General features: G+C 51.1%; 1 protein-coding gene across 7 annotated transcripts in view; it reads left to right on the forward strand.

Annotated features, from left to right (window-relative positions):
- BIN1 (bridging integrator 1) overlaps positions 1–26,681 on the forward strand; it is a 151,192-nt gene that overhangs the window by 80,200 nt on the left and 44,311 nt on the right. For 5 of the 7 annotated variants that reach the window (XM_074967052.1, XM_074967055.1, XM_074967054.1 and 2 more), the window contains exons 3-10: positions 3,246–3,300; positions 3,870–3,964; positions 7,202–7,297; positions 14,098–14,205; positions 16,682–16,774; positions 22,263–22,348; positions 24,535–24,610; positions 26,364–26,446. In XM_074967052.1, coding sequence (XP_074823153.1) covers positions 3,246–3,300; positions 3,870–3,964; positions 7,202–7,297; positions 14,098–14,205; positions 16,682–16,774; positions 22,263–22,348; positions 24,535–24,610; positions 26,364–26,446 — 692 coding nt within the window. The remainder of the gene's footprint in view (positions 1–3,245; positions 3,301–3,869; positions 3,965–7,201; positions 7,298–14,097; positions 14,206–16,681; positions 16,775–22,262; positions 22,349–24,534; positions 24,611–26,363; positions 26,447–26,681) is intronic. The other 2 variants (XM_074967053.1, XM_074967057.1) reach the window with 1 other exon arrangement.

Below are 26,681 nucleotides of genomic sequence, written 5' to 3' on the forward strand. Positions count from 1 at the left end.
GTATGGGTGCACCTGTTGCAATCACACCTTCCAGTGACAGTGTAGACATACCCTTCAGGTATGTTTTCACAGCAACTAGACACCCGTGGTTGGCCTGTGCCAGCCAATTCGGGCTCACAGGGCTCAGGCTGGAGGGGGGCGGGCAGGGGGCTGTTTCACTGCTGTGTAGACTTTTGGGCTGGAGCCCAATTTCAGGGACCCTCAGACCCTGCAGTTCTGTTCTTGCAGCACATGTGGTCACTGTTCCTTTTCCCCCAAGCCCTCTGAATTTAGCACAGGCTCAACTTTGCCACATCAACTGCTGGAAGAGAGAATTCTGGAGGGGACCTGCTGGAATCTCTGCTCAGTGTGTACAGCAGTGTTTGGAACACCAGAGACATCGGCATGAGCTCTGTTTTAGGGAAGGCGAGCAGAGGGCAAGAGGCAGGCGCCCAAAGAGTGGCAGATGATAGGAAACAGCTGCTTCCACAAAGGTACTAAGTCTGAAGCTGTCAGAGAGCCTGCAAGCTCCCTCGTCAGCCTGTCAAGATGCATTATACTAGGGCACCATGTGGAAAATTCAAGCTGGGAAGGACGACGGGAAACGAAATGTAACAGAATGTATGATGCTAGCCACCCTCTAGCATCCTCGTAGAGTTCCGGAGCTAGCAAATGCAAGTGTTCAATATAGGGAAACCAAACCTGTTTTTTCCCTCTAAGGACACCTGTCTCTCTCAAACGCTTCTTCAATCTTTGCGTCTCCTAGAAGACCCTTAGACTTCTGATGCCATCTGAGCCAACGCTCACTCCACTGCGAAGCATTGGAGGGTGGAAACAAAAATCCAAATGAAAACAATCCATAAACTGTCTGTCACCCCCCCATGCCTTGGCTGTCTTGCGCCTACCTCTCTGCTGCCTGCCCCTTTGTGGTGGTGGTTGCATCTGCACAACGTGGGTTCTTTTCTGACTTGGTGTAGAGTGTATACACCTCCTTTTACACAGATGTAAGTGATGACACGTTGCAAGGCAGTGGTGAGTCGGGCCCAGTGTATATTTTAAGTGTTTAATAAAAGGCAACATTTGCATCATTCAGTATTGAGCTCTTCCAAAGTGTGTGGGTGGGTGTGTGTGTGTGGGGGTGTTTGCAATGTAAGACGTTTTCATCTCCGGTTCTTCTACTGTATCCATCACCATGGTGTCTGATTGCCTCTGAAATCCAAAAAGCAAACCAGAGTAACTGTTATTTCTTAACTGTTCGCTTTCAAATCTGCGAAATCCAGACATTTAAAAAAAAAATGCATTGGGGTTATCACCATTCATGCTATTTGTTTGCTTCCTGCAGCTTCACCCAGTTTGGACAGGAAATGGAACAGTTTAGTGTCCCTGTCTAGCCCCTACATTGGCACAGCCAGTGGGTCGCTGGAACCGGTTCTTAAATTTAGAAGCGGGACAACTGGTTCTAAAAGGGCTTCTAAATTTAACAACCGGCAACAAGTGGCGCCTTAGGCGCCAACTCCGTGGGTGCTCCAGGGCTGGAGCACCCATGGGGAAAATTTGGTGGGTGCAGAGCACCCACCAGCAGCTCCCTGCCCGGCCTCAGCTCAGCTCACCTCTGCTCTGCCTCTGCCCCTGAACGCGCCGTCCCGCTCGGCTTCTCCGCCCCCAGCCGGCTTCCCGCGAATCAGCTGTTCGCGCGGGAAGCCGGGGAGGGCTGAGAAGCAAGCGGTGGCTTCGCGCTCAGGCCCAGGGAGGCAGAGGTGGGCAGGGGGCACAAGGAGGGCCGCCCTTGCCGTAGCAGGTAACCTGGGGGGGGGGCGCGCAGGGGAACCGCTCCCCGACCCAGCTCACCTCCGCCTCCCTGGGCCTGAGCTCGAAGCTGCCACTTGCTTCTCAGGCTCTCCCCCGGCTTCCCACGCAAACAGCTGATTCGCAGGAAGCGGGGGGGCGGCGGCGCAGAGAAGCAGAGCGGGGCTGCGCATTGGGGGCAGAGGCGGAGCGGAGGTGAGCTGGGGCAGGGAGCTTTTCCCGTGGGTGCTCCAGCCCCTGAGCACCCATGGAGTCAGCACCGAAGGTGCCACTTTTGATGTGATCAGTGGGGGGAGTGGTTGCTCCCCCCCCCCCCCCCCGCTACGCTACCCCGCCCCTAGGAGCCAGAGGGACCTGCCAGATGCTTCCTGGGAGCTGCCAGGTAAGCACTGCTGGGACTCCCCACCTTGCCCCCCGGCAGGTCCTTCTGGCTCTTAGGGGCGGGGTGGGCACCCACTATGGTAGCCCACAAAACCCTCCTGCCTGGTTCTGGGGGCAGTCAGGGAACAGGGGAGGGGGGTGGATGGGGCAGGGATTCCAGGGGGGAGACATCAAGGTACGTGAGGGGTTGGATGGGGCAGGAGTCCCTGGGGATGGGGGTGGGCCACGACCCCCTCGTGGGGTGAGGAGGGAACCGGTTAAGTTTTTGGCAGCTCATCACTGGGCGCAGCGCTTGTGTGCTTTTGTGTTTCCAATATCCCAGGGGAAAGTTCATACTGAAACTGCTCACAATAACATAAAAAATACAAGCAGAAATGTATTCTTGATTTATTAGATCTTATAACTTCCCCCAAACCTACATGTTGGGCTCCTTTGTGTGATTCTAAAGAGTGTCCCTCTGTTGGTAGATCTACACTGCACACTAACCCTGGGTTCTGACTCCAGTTTGAGCCCAAGCCCCCTTTCCATCCACAAATAAATCAGTCTGACTCAGGTCAGCAAGCACTCAGGATCCAGGTCCTAGGAACCTGCTGGGAAGAGTGCAGGGGTCAGAGCCTGAGTCCCACTGTGACTCCAGCCCAAACCCTGTAATTCTGCAGTGTGGACCTGAGTCAGCAGGTCTGGACGTGTTAGCAAAGCGGTAAGATCCGGGGCCAGCCATGGTAAGCCGAGATTTACAATGCAGTGTAGATGCTCAAGCGTGAATTGGATACACTGAATCCACAAGCCTAGGTCCCACAGACCCTGGCTTAGAATGCAGTGTAGACACACCCTATAGGGATCAGGGTCTATTGGGCTAAACGGCCTCATCTGCCTTGATTTCTTGGTTTACTTTACTCCATCCTGCATAGACAGTTTCTTAGTTCTGTGTCAGCTCCTCAGCTGTCGGGCTGTATTGGGCAGTTTTGGGTGTATATGGTGTGTGTGTGTTTTTTTGTTCATAGCACAGATGGGTCCTGCACGAATTCAGCTCTCTCTGTACAAAACAATAACCAGCTGGCTTTTCCTTGTCTTTGCAGGCAGAAGGCAGCAAGCTGCAGAAGGATCTCCGAACTTACCTGGCTTCCGTAAAAGGTAAAGACCTCAAATGGAGGTCTGTCACTTTTCCGACTGTTGGCACTGCAAATAGGGTTTTCCTGGCCATAACTCTTCCTGCCCTGTGCAAATAGGGTTTCCTGGAGCAACTGGCCTGGTGATGGAGCGCCGGTTTCACATCTCTTGCTCCCGAGGCTGGCAGGGTTGTTCAGGCAGTCAGCAAGGTGGCTCTGGTGGGAGACACTGGGGTGCGGAGGCTGGTTTCTCCTCCCAGCAGTCAGATGGTCTTGGTGTAGGTTTGTAGGAGACTCTCCTCTATCCTGCTAGGTGAGGATGAACACTGAACGTCCTGTTGTCTGAGTGACTAGATCTTTGATCCCCCTGCTTCTTTTTTTTTTTTTTTTTTTTTTTTTTACATCCATGTTATTGCGAGTCCAAGATGTATTAGCATGGATCATGCTTGGAAAATATCCTGCCTTAAACTAGAATCAGGCTCCTGTTATCCCTTCCACGCAGTCAAGTTCCTGCCAGCAATGGGGAGGGGCTCGTGGTGCCCTGGTGAAGCTCTGTCCCTCTGATTTTGAAGCTCTGTCTCTCTTCTCTCCTAGCAATGCATGAGGCCTCCAAGAAGCTGACGGAATGCTTGCAGGAAGTGTATGAGCCAGAATGGCCTGGGAGAGATGATACCAACAAAATAGCTGAGGTGAGAGACTCCATGCCGGGGAGGGAGGTCGGCCCCCGGGGGAGAGCGGATTCGCGGGACCAGTGCACTTACCTCCTGTGCTCAGCTTGGGAGCCTTGCTGTGAGACATCTGTCTGGCAGCAATGATACTAGGAAGAAGCAATGGCTTTGGCCATCAGGAACCGCTTCAGAGAGAACATTGGCCCAAATATGTCACGGGTGGGGACTGGGTGCATCTTTATCCACCCATCAGCACCAGGGGAAGCACTGGCTCTCTCAGCCCTGCAAAAATGTGGATAATTAGCCATCCCCAGGTAAACTGTTTGTCCCCGTCTGGTCAGGATGTCTGGTCTCTTTCACTGGGGAAGCAGCGTTTAGAGTCATGCTTGGGTTAGGTTAGTTGATTATCTCCAGCAACGCACAGCCGCTTGTATGGTTACCAGCTGTCTCGAGATGCAATATTAACCCTCTAAACCCTTCACGCCGGCTGCCTGTGAAGTGTCGTTGCGAGTTACCTGCTGATGGTGAACTCAGCACTCTACAGAAAAGACCCTACCCTAACCCCCAAACGGGAGATGCGCCAGAGATTCTGTGAGGCCCTCTGGGGACTTTGTGATTGCTATTGATCGTACATTGTTTGCAGTGTTGTAGCCGTGTTGGTCCCAGGATATTAGAGACAAGGTAACATCTTTTATTGGACCAATGTCTGGTGGTGAGATAAGCTTTTTGAGCTTTCCCAGACCTGAATTCTGTGTAGCTTGATGGCTTGTCTCTTTCGCCACCGGGCGTTACTCCAATAAATTCCCTCACCCTGCTTGTCCCCCATTGACTGTACATGGCAGGCGCTCAGATACTCCGGTGGTGGGCAGCAGTATAAAACTTTTAGATAGCTAGAGACAAAGTCCCTGCCCCACCAGTCTTACAATCTGAGAAGAACAATAGACAACAGCTCTGGCGCTGAATGGGCATGAGAAGGATTCCTTACAGCGCTCGCTCATTTAAAAATGGTGTTTTGAAAGGAGCGAGTCACGGCACTAGTCGGGGGGTCGACTAAAGCTGACAGGCTCCGTGGTCGAGTTGTGTGCCAAGCGGGGATTTGAGGGAGAGGGTGGGATGAGGAGGGTGCTTTAGGCTTGGAGGGCAGTCTGTCAAGGATATGAAAGGGAAGGGCAGCATGAAGTGGGGGTAGCTAAAGCAGAGGGGGAATGTCACTGTTATGAATAAAGGGGCTATACAAGGAGACAGAGGTTTTATTGGGTCTGTTTATCCAACCAAGTTCCATGAGTTAATTATAACTTCATCACGAACTCCTGGCAGGGCCTTCTCTGTACCAGTAGGTTTTTTTTTTTTTTTTCCGGGGCATCCAGAGAGGGGTGTTAGGGGGTGGTCACGGCTACTTAAAGCCAAGGGGCAGTCACTCTAGCAGGAGGAGACCCACAGGGAGGTGTAAGGTGTGGACGTTTTGGGCATGTACCTTGGAGGTAGTGATACAATGATTGTGGTGGCTGTGGGCAGGTTGATTTGGGGATGAAGATCTTTAATGGCTTTTAAAAAAACTTCTGTTGAAACTGTATTCCGTGTAAGCACAGGTTGCAATGTAACAAATAAGCTGAACTGTGGTGAATGCTCTTCCTTGGTCTTCCTCCTCTGGCTCTCACAGGATAGGTGATCTGCAGCTTTTTGGCTTGGGGAGAAAACCAGCCTGCTCCTCAGCTTTATTCCAGTTGCATGGGACGTGCTGCCTGCACATAGGGCATGATCCATTGAAGTCAGCGGGAGTTTTTTCCATTGACTTCAACCGGAGCGTGATGAAGCCTGTAGTGCCATGAGTCATGAACACAAATATGGAGATTCTCAGCTCTGCACGCCAGATGGACGCATTGGCATTCGGAGCCCTTTATTACTACTCATACTGTCTCCCAGGACAGTTGGTCCTAGGAAAGGAGAGATTTGGGGGAAGGCACGCACACACGAGGCATGGGCTGGTAGATAAACCGAACAGACTGGGTCTTAGTACCTAGCGGGGAGTATGATCTAGCACAGTGGTCTCCAACCTTTTTTACGCACAAGATCACTTTTTGAATTTAAGATCAATCCTGGATCTACCCTGCCTCTTGAGGCCCTGCCCCTCCCCCGAGGCCCCGCCCCGCTCACTCTATCCCCTCTCTCTCCATGGCTCCCTCTTCCCCCACCCTTACTCAGTTTCACTGGGCTGGGTCAGGGCGTTGGGGTGCAGGAGGGGATGCAGGTTCTGGGCTGGGGCCCGAGGGGTTCGGAGTGCAGGTGGGGGCTCCGGGCTGAGCCTGGGGCAGGGGACTGGGGTACAGGAGGGGGTGAGGGGTGCAAGCGTAACCCACACACCTTCTTGGTGTGGTGTTCTGTCCCATCTAGTAGCACTGAGGCCACTTAGAGAGAGAGAGAGATTGAGTCTGCGCTACAGCCTTAGCTAACAGGCAGTTGGCTTTTAGCTCATGATGTAGAGGCTCATGCACTAAGCTCCAGAGGTCCTAGGTTCGATCCTGCCCATCGACAATGGGGGTCTGTCAGCCCTACACAAGCTCTGGGAGGGAGTATAGGTGCAGGAGGTGGCTGGAGCAGGGGGTTAGGGGGCAGGCTCTGGGAGGGAGTTTGGGTGTGGATTCAGGGCTGGGGCAGTGGGGTCTGGGAGGAAGTTTGGATGCAGGAGGGGGTTGCAGGCATGGGCAGCGCATGGAGACCCGCTCCCCCGCCACCCCGGGGGCTGCAGAGAAATGCCAGCCGCTTCCAGGAACAGCACGGGACCCGGGCAGGCAGGGAACCTCACTTAGCCCCGCTGCGCCACCGGACTTTTAGCGGAGATCGCAATCGACTGGCAGAGGCTCCAGGATTGACCAGTCGATCGCGATCAACCGGTTGGTGACCACTGGTCTAGCAGTTGGAGTAGGAGAATCAGGACTTATGGGTTCCATTTCTGCATCTACCATGTGACCTGGGATATGCAGTGTTGTTGTGGCTGTTTCAGTCCCAGGGTATTGGCGAGACAAGCTGGGTGAGATCTTTTTATTGGACCAACTTCTGTTGGTGAGAGAGACAAGCTTTTGAGCCTCAGAATTCTTCTTGATCTGGGCTATGTCTGCCTCAGTTTCTCCAAAAGAGACTCAATAACTACCTCTGGGATGCTGGGAGGCTTCACAGATTGTAATGTGCTTGGAGATCACTGGCAATAGAAATGTGAAGCATTCTGATCGTGCTCATAAGCACGTTCCTTTTGTCTTTCAGAACAATGACCTGCTCTGGGTGGATTTCCATCAGAAGCTTGTGGATCAGGCGCTTCTAACCATGGACACTTACCTTGGCCAATTCCCGGACATCAAAGTAGGTAGCTCCCCTCGCTCCTGTCGTGTTGTGCTAGAGAGTCTCTGGGACGCTGTGAGTTGAAGTTGGGGCTTTGCACGAGCGCTTCTCTTGGGACTCCATCTTCTTTAGCTTGGGGGTAGCGAACTGGATGTGGCATAGGCGCACCCCCCCACTGAAATCACACTGCCCCCTGTTGGCCAAACACCAATCCTCTGCTCTCTTGGCTAGTGAGTAACTGCCCTGGCAGCCAGGGCGTGGGGTATGTGAAAGAGAAGGAAAGGGGATGCTGCTATTGGATGCATTCCAAAGAGGATGGCGCTCGGCTGTTCAGTGGTGGCAGATGACAGAACAAGGAGCAATGATCTCAAGTTGCAGTGGGGGAGGTTTAGGTTGGATATTAGGAAGCACTATTTCACTAGAAGGGTGGTGAAGCACTGGAATGAGTTACCTAGGGAGGTGGTGGAATCTCCAACCTTAGAGGTTTTTAAGGCCCGGCTTGACAAAGCCCTGGCCGGGATGATTTAGTTGGTGTTGGTCCTGCTTTGAGCAGGGGGTTGGACTTGATGACCTCCTGAGGTCCCTTCCAACCACAATCTTCTATGATTCTATGCTGCAGGATCAGCTCCCATGTAGATTGTCCTCTACGTATCGGTGCAATAGCTGGATTAACTGGAGCTGCCCTGGGAAGGTGTGAGATCTGCAAACTCAGGCTTTGTGGGGAGCTCTACGCTTCACTCATCATGATAAATATTCCCTCGTTCCCCTGCTCTTTTACTTCCTGTCACTGGAGAGTGGCTGCATGCCATAGACTGGGGAATTGTCCGCTCACCAAGTGCGGTAGCATGTTCTAATACACGGGCTTTCATCAGCCCCCTGTGAGCAGAATGTGTTTCAGTTGGAAACCCTCTGTCATCACTAGAATAGCGTTTCATTGTCTACCAGCCTTGTAAAGGGAATAAAACCACCCAGACAAGGCTTCATTCATGCTTTCCTGCTACCACAGATCCAGGACCGTGGAAGGGGAAAGCCACGTCGGGCATTAATGCATTGACATCTAATGCACTGAAGAGAAACTACGTAATTGTCCTTATTCCCCTCTCCCACGTTAAAAGGTGCAGGAGGGAGAAATTTACCTGCGATACTCAGGGGCTTTGATACACCAGCAAGCCTGCTGCATTTCCCCCTTCTGGAGGAGACACTACAGGCCGTGCCAGGGGATGGAATGAGAAAACACATGGGCGACCTCACATACATCTGCCTGAATGGTCCCTGAAGCACCTTGGGAGCCCCTGGCCCCGTCAGTGCCGACCTTCCCTCTGGCTCTGCCATGTCCGAGCCACATTACAGCTCATGAGCTGAGCTGTGCTGGCGTAGCGCATGCCAATTGGAGAGAACACGCTGCCCAGAAAGCAGCTGTCGGCAGACCCTGCCCCTCTCCCACCAGGCTCCCTGGAGTTCGTGCACAGCTTTGCAGTGGAGGGTAGGGTCTGCGTGGGGATTAGCCTGGCTTTTGCTCTGTGCTGTTCAGGCCAGCGCTGTAGGGCGTGCTGGGACCTGGCTGTATTTGCGCGCAAGGTGGCAGGCTGCATGCGTGAGGGAGTCTCTTGGCAAGCCAGCATGACGTTCCTGTGGCTCCACGGACGGCAACAAACTTAGTTCTGAGTCTCTCCATTGAAGTGAGAGCAGCATGAGGTACACACAGAGCAGCCAGATCCAACCTGCCACACTGGTGTTTTTTTAGTGGGAAACGGACCCCTGGCTTTTCCTACACAGGTGCAGTTACTGAAACACCAAGCGGGAACACAAAGGCCGCAGAGGCATTCCCCCATGCACTCTGCATGCCTCTTTTTTCCTCCCCCCAATCTGTTTTTTGTGTTTTGGCTCATTTTTAAAACTTGGCCCCTACATGGCAGGTTGGCAGAATCCCGTTAAGTGACGGATTTATTTCCCCCCCCCCTGTTTAGGCCGTTGGTGCCCTGGCTTTCCCTTCCCCTGGAAGTGCAGAGCAGTCAGGAAACAGCCAGTGCTGCTGGCGAGTGGCCAATATGTTTATGAGGCTTGCGTGGCAGGCAGATCTGTGTATTGGGTTAAAAGTCTGTTTGCACATGGCCAGCTACTCAGGAGGGGTGGGGGCCTCTGCTGACCCTGCAGGATCATATGATATCCTGTGAGTTCTCTCTCTCTCTCTCCCAGCCCCATTCCCTCCCCCAGCACCAGTTCATTTTGAAACAGCTGCACAGGGAATGGGCTTTTCCATGTGGCAGCGCTTGTAACAATGTCACCATATGGGACGTGTCAGCCTGGCTCCTTCCCTAGGAAAGTAACCCTCCTCCCCTCCCCCCTTCCTGATTAGCTTAAACTTTTGTCACTATCTGAAGTGGCACTTCCCTCCAGAAACAACAAACGGTTTCAGGTTCCAGGATCATAATGCAAGCTGTGAACATGTGCAACCACAGGGGGTCTCTGTTTCCTGGGGCTCCTCCTCCCCGCCCCCCCCCTTGCATCTATAGTTTCCACTATCACTGTACATCAGAGGTCAAATCATGGGGAAAAAGTAGCTGTCTTCTTCCAAGCTGTGGAACTCCTTGCCGGAGGATGTTGTGAAGGCCAAGACTATAACAGGGTTAAAAAAAGAACTAGATAAGTTCACGGAGCATAGGTCCATCAATGGCTATTAGCCAGGATGGGCAGGGATGGTGTCCCTAGCCTCTGTTTGCCAGAAGTTGGGAATGAGTGACAGGAATGGATCAGGTTTCAGAGTAGCAGCCGTGTTAGTCTGTAGCCGCAAAAAGAAAAGGAGGACTTGTGGCACCTTGGAGACTAACAAATTTATTTTAGCATAAACTTTCATGAGCTACAGCTCACTTCATCGGATGCATTCAGTGGAAAATATCAGTGGGGAGATTTATATACACAAAGAACATGAAACAATGGGTGTTACCATACACACTGTAACAAGAGTGATCAGGTAAGGTGAGCTATTACCAGCAGGAGAGTGGGGGGGCAGGGGAGGGGAACCTTTTGTAGTGATGATCAAGGTGGGCCATTTCCAGCAGTTGACAAGAACATGTGAGGACCAGTGGGGGGGGAGGGGGAGGGGATAAACATAGGGAAATAGTTTTACTTTGTGTAATGACCCATCCACTCCCAGTCTTTATTCAAGCCTAAGTTAATTGTATCCAGTTTGCAAATTACTTCCAATTCAGCAGTCTCTCGTTGGAGTCTGTTTTTGAAGTTTTTTTGTTGAAGAATTGCCACTTTTAGGTTTGTAATCGAGTGACCAAAGAGATTGAAGTGTTCTCCGACTGGTTTTTGAATGTTACAATTCTTGACGTCTGATTTGTGTCCACTTATTCTTTTATGTAGAGACTGTCCAGTTTGGCCAACGTACATGGTCACTCGATTACAGATCTAAAAGTGGCAATTCTTCAACAAATAAACTTCAACTGCTGGAAATGGCCCACCTTGATTATCACTACAAAAGGTTCTCTTCTCTCCCCCCCCCATCCCCCCCCCGCTGGTAATAGCTCACCTTCACTGATCACTCTCGTTACAGTGTGTATGGTAACACCCATTGTTTCATGTTCTCTGTGTATATAAAGGGATGGGATACTGGGCTAGATGGACCTTTGGTCTGACCCAGTATGGCTGTTCTTATGTTCTCTAGCTGCCTGGCTTTCTTGTCAATTTCAGCTGATCTAAGTAAGGCAGTGTCTACACAGACACTGTCGCCTGCCCCTAATTACACCACCATCAGCCCCACACTTCTCATAGAGGTGGCGGTATTATGTCGGTGTAGCAAGGCACTTACATCAGCGGGAGCAAGGCTGTAGTATAGACACTGACCTAATTAGGGGGACGTAAGCTGCCTTAGGTCAACCTAACTGTGTAGTGTAGACTAGGGCTAAATCTTTTTCATGTTTAGCTTCTCTGGAACGATGTTAAGGTTTTAGGCTGGGGTTCCTAAAGGAGTCATGCACCTGAATTTGCGCACCAAACACTCCTCCTTTCAAAATCTCAGACCACAAATATTGCAGCCTTACTGATATGTGTTTTTTTTTCCTTTCTCAATCCCCAAGTAGGGTTGACATTTCTTCAGGATTATCCTGGAGTCTCCAGGAATTAGAGAGTAATCTTTAATTAAAGATGATGTCCTGGGATGAAACCTCCAGTAATACGTCCCTTGGCAACCCTATTCCCAAATGATTCTCCAAACAGTAAGAAACTAAAACAACCTCCTGCGTTGTTTAGATCCCTCTATAATCAAAGCATTGTCCACCTCTTGATCCCTTCCTAGGATTAGCTAGAGATCCGATTCCTATTGGGGCCTATGTTAAGACTCACATTTATTTTTATTGAGTGTCATTTCTTTTACAATAAAATTTTTCAGTGGTCTGGGTTTAAAAAAACAATTTCTTTTCTGGTAAAGTCCTATTCAGCATGCATGCATTTGCCACCCGCACTGAGCAGTGGCTTGAGTCCAATTTGGTTTGCATGACTGATCAAAAACCATTACAAAAGATTTTGCAAATTCTATATCAGTGAGACTCCTTATGTAAAGCTTTGCTGTGAACATACAGCGTCATCCAGGTGACCTGCAAAAAGAAACAAAATGGATTTGTGCCATGTTTGCTTCCTTAGGATCTAGCAAGACAGACTGAGAGGGTTTTTCTGTTTTTTAAATAAAGCTTTTTTTCGTTAGAAATTCCTCTGCTTCTCCTGGGATGCAGGAGCTGGTGTGATGACAATGTTGCAAGTACTGAGGAAATAGGAATGGATTGAGATGGGGGAGAATTTTAGTCAAATTGTCAAAAGCCTTTTGTTTGTCTTAACAGCCATTTAACTCCAATACACAGAAACCAGGTGGGCGGAAAGATTTCCTAGTTCAAGAACAACCAGGTCCTTCAGTTAAGGGCTGTGAATGCTCCCATTCAGTTCTCTGGACTTTCAAGGAGACCCTAGTCGGAACAGGGAAGCTGATATTCCTGAGGGGTGGGTTTTTTTTAAAAATGGTTAAGAAGCAGATTTAAAAACCAAAAACCTTTCAGGCCTTCTGTAACTATCATTAAGAAGCAAAAAAGGGCACAAAAGCCATTTCCCCCCTCCCACTCCTGTGCAGGTCACTGTCTAGGGTTTACTTGTATAAAATATTGTGTAACCCAGTATTGAACGTTTCTGAATGCGTTTTTGTGGAGTTTCTAGAATATACAAGGAGATCCCGTGACCCAACGGAGCTGGGGATGGGGGGTTTAGGGTGTGGGAGGGGCTCAGGGCTGGGGCAGAGGGTTGAGGTGCAGGCTGCAGGGTGGGGCTGGGAATGAGGGACTCAGGGAGTGGAAGGGGACTCTGGGCTGGGGCAGGGGGTTGGGGTGCACGAGGGGGTCAGGGCTCTGGGCTTGGGGTGCAGGCTCTAGGGTGGGGCTGGGGATGAGGGGTTTCGGGTGCAGGAAGGGGCTCCGGGTTTGGGCATCTCAGGGCTGGGGCAGGGGATTGGGGCACTGGCTTACCTCCAGCGGCTCCTGGTCAGCGGCGCAGCTGGGGTGCAGAGGCAAGCTTCCCGCCTGTCCCAGTGCCATGGACCACGCTACGCCCTGGAAGCAGCCGGCAGCAGGTCCTGCTCCTAGGCGGAGGCGGCTCCACATGGCGCTCGCCCACAGGCACCGTCCCACCCCAGCTCCCATTGGCCAGGAGCCGGCCAATGGGAGTGCGGAGCCGGTCCTCGTGGCTCCCCTGCCTAGGAGCCAAACCTGCTTCCAGGGCACAGTGTGGTGTTGGAACAGGTGAGCACTAGCCTGCCTTAGCTGGGCAGCACTGCCGATGGGACTTTTAACAGCCCGGTCAGCAGTGCTGACCAGAGCCACCATGACCCAGTTCTGGGTTGCGACCCACGATTTGAAAACCACTGTTCTAAAGGATGCAATGAGCAGAAAGGGGCATGAACCAGCACTGTGGCTCTGGAAGCTTAGGGTAGTTCTGATTTGAAAAGCAACTGGGCCTGTCTCTGCTTGGTTTCTTTTTCTTTCTTGTTTTTTTGATAGTTATTTCAATATTGACTCAAAGATCAGGCTGCTTTTATTGCAAAGGAGCATCTTAGAATCCTTGTTTTTACCCATCAGAAAAGTTTTTACCCAGCTGTTCTAGAAGGATATTGAATGAGAGCCTGATCCAAACCCGAGGGGAGCCCGTCCAGTCATCTTGAGGAGCTTTGGATCAGGATCCTGTGGGAGAGCAGAATCATGGGGCTGCGCATTTGAAATGTATGTGTTTTACTGTGGCTGAATTCATTGAGAAGCCCAGTGGCTCCACCCAGAGCTGCACAGAAAGTTTAATTTACAAAGAACTCCAACTGGTGTGGCACGAAGGGGCCTGCACGGCACCGAGTGTGGGTTGTAGTTGTTCACAAACAGCATTGCACGCTCGGGAGGAAATGTGTAACCTTGGCTTTCAAAACGGAGAGCTCTGTGCTAAAAGATCCAATCACAGGATTGGGCTCTGGGTTGGAGGCCTTCTTTGCTTCATGTCCACTGCTGTTGGTGCATCACGGATGATTGAGAAGGGCGATGCAGAGACACATTTCCCTGATGCCTGGGGAAATGCTGCCAGGGGCAGAGACCTTCTGAAGGGGGTGACCTATTATGGGGTCTGAACCCCAGAAGCAACAGGGGGATTCCAGCTAGCCCAAACCCAGAAAGGCCAATCCTTTACTCACTTAATAAGGTGTAATTGAGGAGGGGTTTAATTGTGGAGTTCAGCTGACAAGGGTCTAAACTTCATGGCTCTGGCTGTTCATAGCAGGTGTGTTTCTCTCTCTCTCTCAGTCTCGGATCGCTAAGCGAGGGAGGAAGCTTGTGGATTACGACAGCGCCAGACACCATTTTGAATCCCTACAAACCGCAAAGAAGAAAGACGAAACAAAAATTGCCAAGGTAAAGCAAAGGGCGGGCTCTGCTTTCATTTATTATTGTTTTTAATAACTGCTCGTTTAGGAAGTTTTAACATGTTGACTCATCGTTCCCAGGTGCTTTCTGTTTAGAGAACTGTCATGCAATGATCCAGCCAGAGTGTTTTCTCTTTGGCAGGGTCACATCCATCCATTTATTTTTTACTCCCCAAATAAACTTTAGGAGAAGGCTCTGACTGATGCTGATCTTTAGTGCACTGACGCTGATCTTCTGTGCAGTGTACCTGGTACAGATTTCAGGCGTACATGGTTTTGGTGATCACAGAAGTCTGAGTGAGAGAGGAAGAATGGCCTTACGGTGCCAGCTAGGAGCTGGGAGGTAGGAGGGGGTTCTGTTTCCTTCTCTGACCCTGGATATCCGCATGCCTCAGTTTCCCCATCTGTAAAATGGTGATGAGAATAAGTAAGTGGTTGGCTGCTGTGCCCTGAATTCAGTAAGTCTGCGGAGTGTTCTGAGACACTCTGATCAACAGTGCTATAGCAGTGTTTGCTGGGAGGGACTACCTGGCACTTTCAGCGTGGGCACGGCTGTGACCTGTTCAGAGCCTCTTCTCCATTAATTCCTGCTGTATAAATCGTCCCCTGAACAGCTTTGCTCTTTCAGACTGGAAGGTGCTACAGCCAAAGCAAAATTGGCAATTAGGTTGTCTGAATACCCTTCAGTCTTTCTGAAACTACGCCCTCCATGATCACTTGGGCCCTGTAGTGACTAGGAATTAACGTGTGGTGCTAACCTGTTTGAAACATCTAGTGTGGACAAGACAGAGTAGACTTGAACATGTGCTAAGATGGTTGAATACTAGCCTCGGCACCCCCCTGTGAGCACATATTAAAGGCAGTGGGTGAAATTCTGCCTCCATTGATGTCAATGGGGAATTTTGCCACTGACTTCAGTGGAGCCAAGATTTCATCCAAGTCTGCCTGGTCTACGCTACACTTTTCCAAGGTGTTAGCCAGAACATGCTAACAGCACACCTTAAATCCAAATGCTTCTATCTCAAAATACACCAATGGTCCTGGAAGATGATGTTGCTCTAACTAGCTCTGGAAAAGTTAACCGTGGTTCTGTATGTCTGGGACCTAATGGCTCATCTGCCTTCTGAGTGCTGCTTTTGCACTTTATTTTAAGCCCTCAGTCTTTACTCATCTCTTTATCATTGCTTGCACTATGGATATGTAAAACCAGGGAACAAAATTGAAGGTGACTTTAGGAACCAGAATCATTGCATCAGGTATGGAAAAAACCAATGTCCCTCATTCAACACACAAGGCTGGTCAGCCAGTCAAATGGCTCAATTAACAGAACTTTCCGCTGGCTTTTCTCTTTAAGCATGCAGAAGTAAGAAGGGAATTTTCCTGGGGGTGGGGAGGTGCAATCTTTCATTTAGGGGTGGTGGTGTTAATTGGCGATTTTTAAAACTTGCTGCGGTGATTCATATATGAACATTGGAACCTGAGGCCTATGGCTCTGGTATTTTCAAGTCTGGAAAACTAGACTCCTCTATCTTTGCTACGCTCACCGGTCTCCCCCAGACTGCTCATGTGCTGACGCTCTGTGACAGATGACTGGTTGTTGACAGATTAATAGATAAGGTCGATGAACAACGTGGACCAAAGGACAGAGCCCAGGGTTCTGTTCCTGATGCTGCCTCTGGGTCACTTGGACAAAGCAATTAGTCAATGGGGGCTTTTCCAGTCACTGCAGTGGGCTTGGTCTGGCCCTTCAGCCCTCTCTGCCTCAGTTACCCTGTCTGGTAAATAGGAATAATGCTACTTACCTGCCTTTGTAAACCGCTTTGACGTCTATGGAAAAGCATTGGAGAAATGCAGAGTCTTGTTGTTGTTACAGTACAGAGCAAATACTGGGAGCTAAGTGGTGTTTTCTCATATTAGAACACCAACAACAGCATCATGAATTTTTTTGGACTTATCCTTCCCCCCCCCCCCCCCTTCTTATAACACATGCGTACACACCCCTTAGGAATCCTGCCACTTACTGCTTAATTGACAACACTCCATTAAAATGAGTGCTGTGGACTTTAAATAATTGCATGTGGATGAGAGTGATGTTGAATTAATCCCGACCTCCTTGAAGGCAGTCGGAGGAAACTCAACACGTGGCATTTTTGTGCTAAGTCACTAACCATTCTTGTCTGTTGCTCTTTGCAGCTGGGCTGCTGGTGAACAGTCTCCCAGCCCTGGTGCCCTCTGTCTCCAGATCGCAGCATTAATTACCGCTACACTTGGTATGCTTTGAAGGATTCGTAACTGATTGTCCCCTGGATGCTGTGTCTCTTGCCTTGGTGTTGGGTTGGCCCAGCCTGTAATGCTCTCACTCTTGTGATTTTGTTTTCTAAACAGATGTCTGTCTGTCTCTGTCTCTCTCTCTCTCATTTTTGTTTTTCTCTTTCTCTTTCCTTTGAAAACGCTCCCCCACGCAGCCTGTCTCGCTACTTGAGAAAGCTGCGCCACAGTGGTGCCAAGGAAAACTACAAGCTCATCTCGTTGCTCAAACTAATCTGCTCCGAAATCAGGTGATTGCCTACCTTCCTGGCTCTAACCCCCGCATGTGCTATTTTGGGCTCTAGTCCCGTAATGTGCATTTAATTTCCAGGCAGTGTTCACTCTAGGCTCTCCATAAAGTGTGTCCTTGTTGTTCAGGGGCCAGATTTCTTCCTGGTCTAACACCAGTGACCTTAAGTGAAGTTACATCTGGGGTAGGTTTGATCAGTTGATTTTTCCAGTAAAACTCTATTATGCTTTGCCCAGAGGTGGATTAAGATTTACTGGGGGCCTGGGCACAAAACATTTGGGCTCCCCCACACCTTCCTTTCAATGGGGCCCCAACCGCTGCTCCTCAGTGCTCCTGTAGGGGCCCCCAAATTGGCCAGTGTCCTTGGGCACGGATCCCATAGGCCCATGCATTGATCTGCCACTGGCTTTACCCCATGAAGTGAACACTGGGGCAAGGGGTGTAGAATGGGGCTGGGACAAAAGATCCCATCCAGTTCCTCTAGTAGCTTTTTTTTCCTAAATGAGAAGCAGATTTTATGGTTAAAAATAGAAACCTTAAGAAGATGCCTTGTGAATTTCTGCCATTCAGTAAAGCTGGATGCAAAATATCACAGCAAAAAGCAGAAGTGGTTTATACATTTTGTACAAATTAGTTGCAAAACTTTCCCAGGGTGAGATCCAAAAATGCAGATTTGAAACTATTCATTTATAGAACAAGTGCTGAGAGAATCTCCCAAGGCCTCAGAGGTCCGGTCTGGTTTGGATTAGAAATGGATGCAAGAGGTACATCCAGCACTAGACTGAATACCGTCAAGTTGTAGGCCCTGGGGCTGCCTGAAAGCAGGGTTTTCCCAGGTATTATTTAGGTTTGAGAACCTACAGGGAAGGAGTTCAGTAAGTGAGGTCGATGAAACTATAGTTATTGAAATTGGATTCTTCCACTCCTTGCTTGGGGAGTAGGAAGGAGAAACTTGCTTTCGTGGTGGAATCTTCCATGGTGACTGTTTCATGGAAATACTCAGACCCGGATCCTCAAAGGTCTGTAGGCACCTAACTTCCATTTAAAACATTTCCTAAGTACCTTTTGAGCATCTGAATCTCAGGGACCTACAGTAGGACCAGACGGACAGGAGGACTGTGCTAGGGAGGAAGGAAAACAAATACTCTGAATGGGAGGAGGACATTAAGTCATTGTTCTGATTCCGAGAAACCTACATACCTACTCATACATTCCTAGTGATCTCATCTGCTTTCATTCAAATGCTCCCTCACATTCCTGATCAGTGAATGAATCACTGTTTACCTATGACAGGCTACACTTCAAAATACCTGGGAGCTTTCACAGCCAATTTCTGATTGTACTGATATGATACTGGCCAATAAAAACGCTGGAGTGCCACATAAACTGAGTATTAGCTAATGGAGAAGATTGCAGGTCACCTTTAGGGTAATTACAAAGGAGGAAAAATTGTACACTTTTTTTGCTTCTTGGTGATGTCTAAAGGCCTGAAAGGTTTCTTTAGGCTTGTTTTTCTGCTGAGAAATACCAGGGAAAAGAGAGAATTGGTGGAAGCTTCTTTGGAGGCTACACAACTGGAGAGGGAAGTTTCTCAGTCCATAATCAAAGGAATCAGCATAAAGCTATCAAACCCCAGAACGTTAAACAGCCTGAGTAAAAATCTGTTCTCCTGCCAATTGCTCATCGTGCAATCTCGTGTTATGTCACAATCTCCCTAATTGTCTGCTCTGTTTTTGTGGGGAGACTAAGACTGGGCAAGCCCTTTTGATTTCTAATATAAAGATGAGTTGACAATTAATCTTTCAAATAACCAACCTGCCTGGCCTTTAACAGATAGAAAATAGTGGGAGTTTCTTGTGAACGCTCGGGAGGTTTCCTCTTAGGGGGTGTAAGCGAGTTACACTGTAGCATTCTGGTGACTCTCTCTCCCATTTGGAACAAAAAAGGAAACCACTTAGAGCAGCAAATTCCTGCTGCTTCTTAGCTCCACTGAAACGCTGACTCCTGTCTAAGCCGCAGTGTCCTTGGTGATCTGTAGCTCCAGCAGAACAGTGTTTCTGGTGGTCCGTCCCATCAGCCAGCGAGTAACTAGCTAACTGAGCGGTGTGCCCCTCTGGTTCCCCAGAGAGGAAGGATGGCCTATGGGTTAGGATCTAGCCTGGGACTTGAGAGACCTGGGTTTAGTTTTCTGCTCTGACACTGCTTCCTGTGTTGCCTTGGACAAGTCACTTAGGCCCAGAGCCTGCATGCCGAAATCAAAAAGGGAGTTCAGTGAGAGAGAGGTGCCTAAATACCTTTGAACATCTGTGCCTTGGACTCTCTACTCCACATTAGCCTGGGTGTGTGGGACCCGGGCTTGTGGACTCCGTGTTTCTAAGCCTGTGCTTAAGCATCCGTACTGCATTGTAAGTCTGGGTTTACAATTGCTGCACTGGGGTCTTGCAGCTGTGCGAACATGTCCATACTACACTGCACAGACCTTCTGACTCAGGTCTGCAGCTTGAGCTGCCTCCACACTGCAAAATGACAGGGCTTGGACCTGCCTCTCAGCGGGACTTGGACTCTGACCCACCCCCCTGTCAGGGTCCTAGAATCCAGGCCCTGAGTGCTTACTGAATCGAGTCAGACTGAGATGTGTGTGGACGGAAGCTGGGCTCGGGCTCAAACCTGACTCAGAGTCTGGCCCGTAATGTGCAGTGTAGACGTTCCCTCTCTTCCCTACCTGTAACATGGGGATAACGGTGGAACTGATGGCAGTGGGAGTTGAGGACAGCTGTGAGGAGACGCTCAGCACTGCACAGAATCAGGCCTGCTGCATCCAACCAAAATAAATTCTGCATAGAGCTGGATCCCGGGGACCATATACCATTGGCTTGGCCAGAGCACGAGAGAAATGAATCTAGCTCTATCACTGGGAACAGCAAAGGGATTTGAGATATCCACAACGGAGCCCTAGCCATAGCTCTGAGCTGCATGGATCCCTCTTCCCTCACGTTTCTAGAGTGAACGCTGCCTGCGGGCTTTTAGTGGCTGTGCTTTGGGCTGTCCCAATACTCACAGATCCGCACAGGATTGCTTTCTGGGTCCTTCGGCCTGGAGAACGGATAAACCTGAGGGAGGGACCATGTCATTTCCTTCATTATGCAATGGGGCTACTGAAAAACAAACAGCGTTTAATGGGGATCTTCGCCTCTGGGGATTTGAACTCCTGACTACGGTTCAAGCCTGGGTGTGGAAATGAAAGGGGGCACATTTAAAAGGTGACTTCACTAGTTTTTTCCTTTTGAGTGAATGGATCAGAAACATTCGTGCCCTGATAGATGTTAAGGCCAGAAGAGACCCTCCTGATCCTGTCCTCTGCCCTTCTGCATTGCATAAAGCGGCATCTCTGTTTAGGAGGGGGTTCATTTTTTGCAAGCCCACAGTAAATGGTGGGTTTGTCTAAATGCCAGTGCGCAAGAAAGACAGGTGTCACTTCCGTTGCTCTGTGCCTTCCTTGGAGTGGCTCCATATCTCTGTTAGAGACCCACCATTTCACAGACAGGCCAAGATGGGCATTTCTTCCAGTACCCAGCTGTCTCTCCTCTGGCAGGAACCCCTTGTTCTCTGACCTTGAGCACTGAGGACATCACTCCAGGCTTCTGCTGAGGGCTGGTGACTTCTGAAAGTTGGGTGGGGGCTAGACTGAGAGACCCTGAGCCCTTCCTCTGCTAGTTCCCCCGGCCAGGGAAGCAGGAGACCAGAAATCGGACCTGGGTCTGCCACGTAGCAGGCCAGTATGTCTCCTTTCCTGACTGCCCCTCCACCCTCCCCCATTAATCTGGTTTGTGTGCATGCCCGTCCTTGAGACAGAGAGCCCAATGCTGCCTAAAGCCGGGTTTCCTCTATTAATCCCATTGCAGAGCAGAGCAGATCTTCTCCTGGCGATGTCTGTCCCTTGTCTCTTGGAAGGGGCAGGAAGCCAGCCTCCAGTTCCGAAGGTTCCTGTGGCAATAGGAAGGCAGAGAGAGCGGGCCCCTGTGGGGGCTGGATTTGCACACAGGCTGGAGAGCCCTGTGGCATTGGACGTTCCTGCTATTGTATTTAATATAAACAGCAGCTTGTGCTGGCCTTCCTGTTAGGCTGTGCTGTGGGGTGGTTACTCCAGGGATTCGCTGTTCTCTCTCCCCACCACGTGGGCAGGGGCGAGGCAGAGAATGGAAACATTGAAACTGGAACGTTCACGGTACAGGGCCTTGAAGGGAGGAAGAGGGACGGTGGGAGGAGTGGGGTGTGGATGTGCCTGGTGCTGACTTAGGGTGGGTGTAGAGAGGTGGGCATGGCTAGTGCTGACACAGGGGGAGGGGGGTAGGGTGGTGGTGGGTGTGCCCGGTGCTGACTCGGGGGAGTTTAGGGAGGTGGGCGTGCCCGGTGCTGACTCGGAGTGGGGGCACGCAGTACGGAGATGGTGGGTGTGCCCGGTGCTGCACTGGAGAGGAGAGGGTGTGTGCCCGGTGCTGACTTGGGAGGGGAGTAGGGGGTGGTGTGTGTGTCCACTGCTGTATTGGAGGGAGGGTGAAGGGGGTGGTGGGCATGCCCGGTGCTGACTTGAGGTGTGTGGGGCGGTGGACGTCCCTGGTTCTGACTTGTGCTGTTTGCAGTAGGAGCCATGAGAGTCTTGTATCTCTGCATTATGCCAGAATTCTTGCCCTGGTCATGGGCTCCTTGGTGCTGGCAATGGGAGATAGGGGGATTCACCCAGACAGCAGGCCAAAGGGCAGAGCAGGCTGCTGGTCTGGATGCTGGAGTTAAAACCTTGATCAGACCCCAGTGTAGGAGTCTAGATTCCCTGGGCTGGTATGTGTGGCCCACGGCTCATCGGCACCGGTTTTAGCTGCCATCCTGGCTGCTGTCTCCAGACTGTGGCTCCATGGCTGTGAAAGCCTGTCCTTGCTGCTCAGAGCCATCTCCCTGCTGAGCCCAATCCAGCCTTGCTCCTACGCTGGCCACTGCTCAGCAGCACTCTGCCAGGCAGGGATCCGCTGGGTGCGCCTGCCCTGCCCCCAGTACTTTGCATCTGTAGAGGGTTCCCCCGTGACGGAGGATTCCTCATCAGCTGATTTAAGCTCTTGCTCTGGCAATGCAGAGCCCTGTGTCTTCGATTCTCCCTGTGCACAGGGGGTTCAAAGCTGGAGCGGGGTGTCCAGCTGGCTTAGCACCATTGCCGTCCATGGAGCTAGGCTGAGGTACACCCACTGCTGTCTGATCTTGCCTCTTGGCAGTCCATTTGGGGAGTGGCACCACATAAAAGGTGGGTAAGTAAGAGGAGAACTAGACCCCTTGTCCTCAGCAGAGAATTACCCCAGGCTGCCGCTAAAGGGGTTCAGCAAGACCAGTGTGGTGCGGGGGCTCTCCCTTGCCTGGTCTCTCCAACTGGCCAGGGAAGCAACGAATGCCTTGCGCTGCACGGAGCTGGGTGGGTGCTGACTTGTCCCGTCTCTGTTGTGAAGGCGGAAGAAGAGCTGGTGAAAGCTCAGAAGGTGTTTGAGGAGATGAACCTCGATCTGCAGGAGGAGCTGCCTTCACTATGGAATAGGTGAGTGCCCGAGGGCGGCCGCCAGAGGCCATTTGCCCCTTAGGGAGGTCGTTACTGTGATTAGCTCCCCATCGGTGTGAAGGAGGGCCTGGGTTGAGGGTAACACTCTGCCCTGGATTTCTGGGTGCGTCCCAGCTCTTGAGGCCTCTTCTAGCATTCACAGAAGCCACCCCCATCCTGTTTCCAAGACCCTGCCGTCCCCAGATCTTCCAGGAACACAGTAGCCACCCAGTGTGTGTTGTTTTTAGGGGCTGTCCATAAATTACATAGCACATTAGGGCATGGCGGGGGGGTCATTAATTTTGCATGTTTTGTTTCAGTGGGGCAAAGTGGTACAACGGGTAGTAGGGGTCTTGAAAATCTGCCTAGGGAGAGCTTCAATATGCTGGCGACATAGTGGGGAAGGGGATTTAGGGCTCTTCTACACTGCAAAGAAAAATCCACGGCAGTTACAGACTCCGGGTTAATGGACTCGAGTGTGCGGGGCTTGGGCTACGGGGCTAAAACCAGCAGAGTGGACGTTCCCACTCAGGCTGGCGCCTGAGCTGCGAGACTGTCACCCTTCGCTGGATTTCACAGCCTGGGCTGCAGCCCAGCCAGGAGCATCTACGCTGCTATTTTCAGTCCCGTAGCCCGAGGCAACTGACCCCAGCTCAGCGCTGCCGGATTTTCTTTGCAGTGTGCCCTTAGGCACTGAGCCCCCACGCGTGGCTCTGGCTGGCAAGTCCTTTCCCTGGCGTCTGAGTCCCAGACTCTCCAACTCTGCTGCACAGCAGGGACCCAGCTGGCTGCCCCAGGGTGCTCGGCTCCCAAGGGAGGCTGGACACAGGGAAACAGGCAGGCAGTAAAGGGAGACCAGTGGATTGTACGTTTGCTGTACAGGGATTGCAGCCACGGAGACGAGGGGCGCTCGGAGAAATCCTGGTGGAGGCCAGGGGATGAATGAGGAAGGAGAGCTGATGTTTGGGGAGGGGAATGTCAGGGTCAAGTGCAGGCAAAGTCCACTCAGAAGTGTCCCGATTTCTGATTTTTAAAATGGAGTCCTCTAGGGCAAGGCTGGTGGGGGCAGAGGGAGGACAGGAGGAGGGGAGAGCAGGCATCAGCGGGATGAAAGCAAAATCCTGATGGGCCTTATAGTTTGTCTCTAGTGTTCTGGCTGTGTAGCTTATTCCTAAGGCTTCCCCGGCTGTGATAGGTGAGCACAGCTATCTCCTCTGCACCATCCCGCTCTACTTCCTCTCTCCGCTGGTCACTAGCGGAGATGAAACATTTCCGTCAACATCTCTCCCCTGAGAAGGATGGATCTGCTGCACCGACCCACACTGTATGAGGGGTGACAATGCCATTTGAGCCACGCACCATCACTGAACACCTGATTGTGGGGGCATTGGGTCATTCTTTGCCACCTGCTAACCTCACTGCCCAGCAGTCCAGGCTGTGTTTGCGCGTGTGTGCCCCTCCACCTGGGTGGTGACAAGCTACTCCAGTTAATTGTCCTCTGTTACGAATTGCTGGGAGAGCATCATCTGGCCGAGCTCCTGTTTCTCAGGGCTCAGCCCCCCTCTGCAGCTCGAGCTGTCTCTGCCCCGTCAGCAGAGAGACGCGCCCCACGTGTAAGGGACGGTGGGTCGCGCCCCTTCTTCAGAGCAGAAAACCCAGCTGGCAGGGCAGCACTTCTCTTGGGTTGACTCAAGTCACTAGATTTGGGAGTCACCCAGTGAATGTGTCTGGGACCAGGCCCCTAAAGCTTGCCCGAGTTCTGGGGCTTCCCTGCTCAACCCTCTTGGTTTTCCCCCAGAGGTTACTGTGGCATCTTTTTCCAGAAGGGAGGATGTGGGGGTGTTGGTCCATGGCCAGTGCCACTCTGGAGGATGGCGTGGGGTGGGTCCACCACAAAAAGTCTTCTCCCTTTCTGCTAGAACCAGCCATCTCCTGCCCCAGTGGCCTGGTTTATTCCGTAACTAGTGTGTCCCACATGGCAGCAAAGCAAAACAGTCGCTCCAGCCCACAGGGCTGTCTGGGGACTTCCTGACCTACACTGCTGTTAGGACGGTGAGAAAGCGCAGCTTAACTGTGAAATGCATTGTGTGTGTGTGCGGGGGAGGGGTTAGCAAAGCAAATCAAGTCCACCGATCTTGGAAGAGCCACATGTATCCACTAACTCTTGCTCTGTTTTCATTTGGCAGTCGTGTTGGTTTCTATGTCAACACATTCCAGAGTATAGCAGGCCTAGAAGAGAACTTCCATAAAGAAATGAGCAAGGTAAGGTTGCTGGCCCTTTTTTTCATTTGCCGTGCTATTATCATTAACAGACACTTGTGCAGTGCAGCAAATGCACCCAGGGCTGTACAAGAAGCCAGTGCTTGTCCTGATGGCTTTACAGTCGTAACATCCCTATTTAAATAGCCATCTGGTCGCTGCAGGGGATCTTACAAGTTTCAGCTGGGAGTATTGTTGATTGGGGCATATTCCCCCTAAAATCAGGGGATCCCACATGGAGTCAAAGAAGCAATGAATGAAGCCTGTCTGATTCAGCACCTACAAACTTTTGGGTAAAGAGTTTCACTTACTAAAATGAATAAACTGGTAGCAAAGGTGCCATCTGTGGTAAACCTTCAGTGCCCTAAGGAGTGTCTCAAGGAGCAGATGGCTTAGTTGCTCCATGCTTGTTCTGTAGCTGCCCTAGCCAGGCCCTGAAGAGGTCTGAGGGGTGGGTAGTCAGTGGCAAGGCCAACACAATGACTTTCATCCAGAATTTTTGTTTTCATTTAACTTAAACAGATTTGAAATAACTCCCGGAGTCCTCCAGGCTTGTGCGTTGCCCACATGATTTATACATTCCCTATACATCCTGCTATCTTTTATGAGGAGACAGGGAGCCCAAGTGAAAACAGATACTTCTGTTCTCCATCTGTAGTCCGGGCAACAATACAGCAGCTAAGCAACAAGCAACATTATGGTTGTTAAATTCCCAGAGGTAACTACTCACAGTGAGGAAATGGCTGGCGTGATTTAAACATTAGCATCAAGTTCTGCTGATACTTCACAGGGACCCTTACAAAAATATGCCAGTGTTCTACAGTAATGCTACAAACCACTAGCTCCGCTCTGTCCCCAGCTCTGCTCCGGCCCCAGCCATGGCCCCACTTCCTGGCCCCATGCCCGGCCATGGCACCCACCATGGCACAGCCGCAGCTCCGCTCCCTGCCTCCCTCCAGCCTTGGCCCCTGGCCAGGGCTTCATTCCTGGTGCCAGCCCCACCCCTAGCTGCACCCCCAGTCTTGGCTCCCTTACCCCTGTCTGCATCCCCATCCCTGGAGCCATGTCCCCACTCCCAGCCTTGGCTCCTGGGGGGCGAGGGGGGGCGGACCGCAGTAAAGGGGGGAGGACCACTAGTTTAGAGAGAATCCTCCTCCTGTGTCACATGTTTTACAGGTCTCTTCCCCAGTTTTTTTGTTTGGGGACACATGCAGGAAACCAGGACCTTTTGTTCCTTAAGTAATCTGCTTCTTATTAGAGCTGTAGGATCAAATTAATTGCTGGCATGGAGGGTGCAATACCATTGACATTGATGGAGTGGGATCTTAGTGCAAATGGTGACTTTGGCCTGTAATTTTGTTTGTGACTCAGCCATTTCATAGTAGTAACCTCTGGTGTCGACACAGATGAGGTTCGAGGCTTCATGCAGAGGTCCCTGGTAGTATCGGGGAGGTTGCAGAAAGGCAGGAAATAGAGAAGACCTGAGCAGGGTAGTTGGTAAATCAGACACACAAGCTCCTTAGGGGGTGCTGGTGGCACTTCATGGTTTGGAACTTTAAAGAATGCGTGGATTACTTTAGTGCTTCCAGATTGTTTCCGTTAAAAGGGGGTGGCCAAGGAGGGGCCGGAACGAAGGTGGGCCCAGTTTCACCAGCAGTGTGCCTTCTCCTGGGGCATCATGGTCCTGATGAAGGTCTCTGCCTTGGCTAGCCAGCCTGTTCCCCACCTGCTTCTTAGGGTTCTCTTCTTTTTACAGTTGAACCAAAACCTCAACGATGTCCTGATGAACTTAGACAAGCAGTACTCGAGCAACGCCTTCCCCATTAAAGCACAGCCAAGGTGAGTCACCGTTGGAGCGATGCGCTTTCCTCTGCAGACGTTGAAGGAGCAGGTGGGAGGCCTCTGTGGCAATGTCTCTTACAGGGGAGAGTGAATTGATTTTTATCTGCATTCAGTTCTCCTTCCTCATCCTATGTGGTGGTCACCTAGTGGCTCTCAATAGATCATTCCACGCCCAAGATGCAGAACTGACCCACCCAGTGCTTCTCATTGCGGGTCAGGCTGCACAGAGGGA

Source organism: Natator depressus, chromosome 11 (genome assembly GCF_965152275.1).
Source record: "Natator depressus isolate rNatDep1 chromosome 11, rNatDep2.hap1, whole genome shotgun sequence".
NCBI lineage: Eukaryota > Metazoa > Chordata > Testudines > Cheloniidae > Natator > Natator depressus.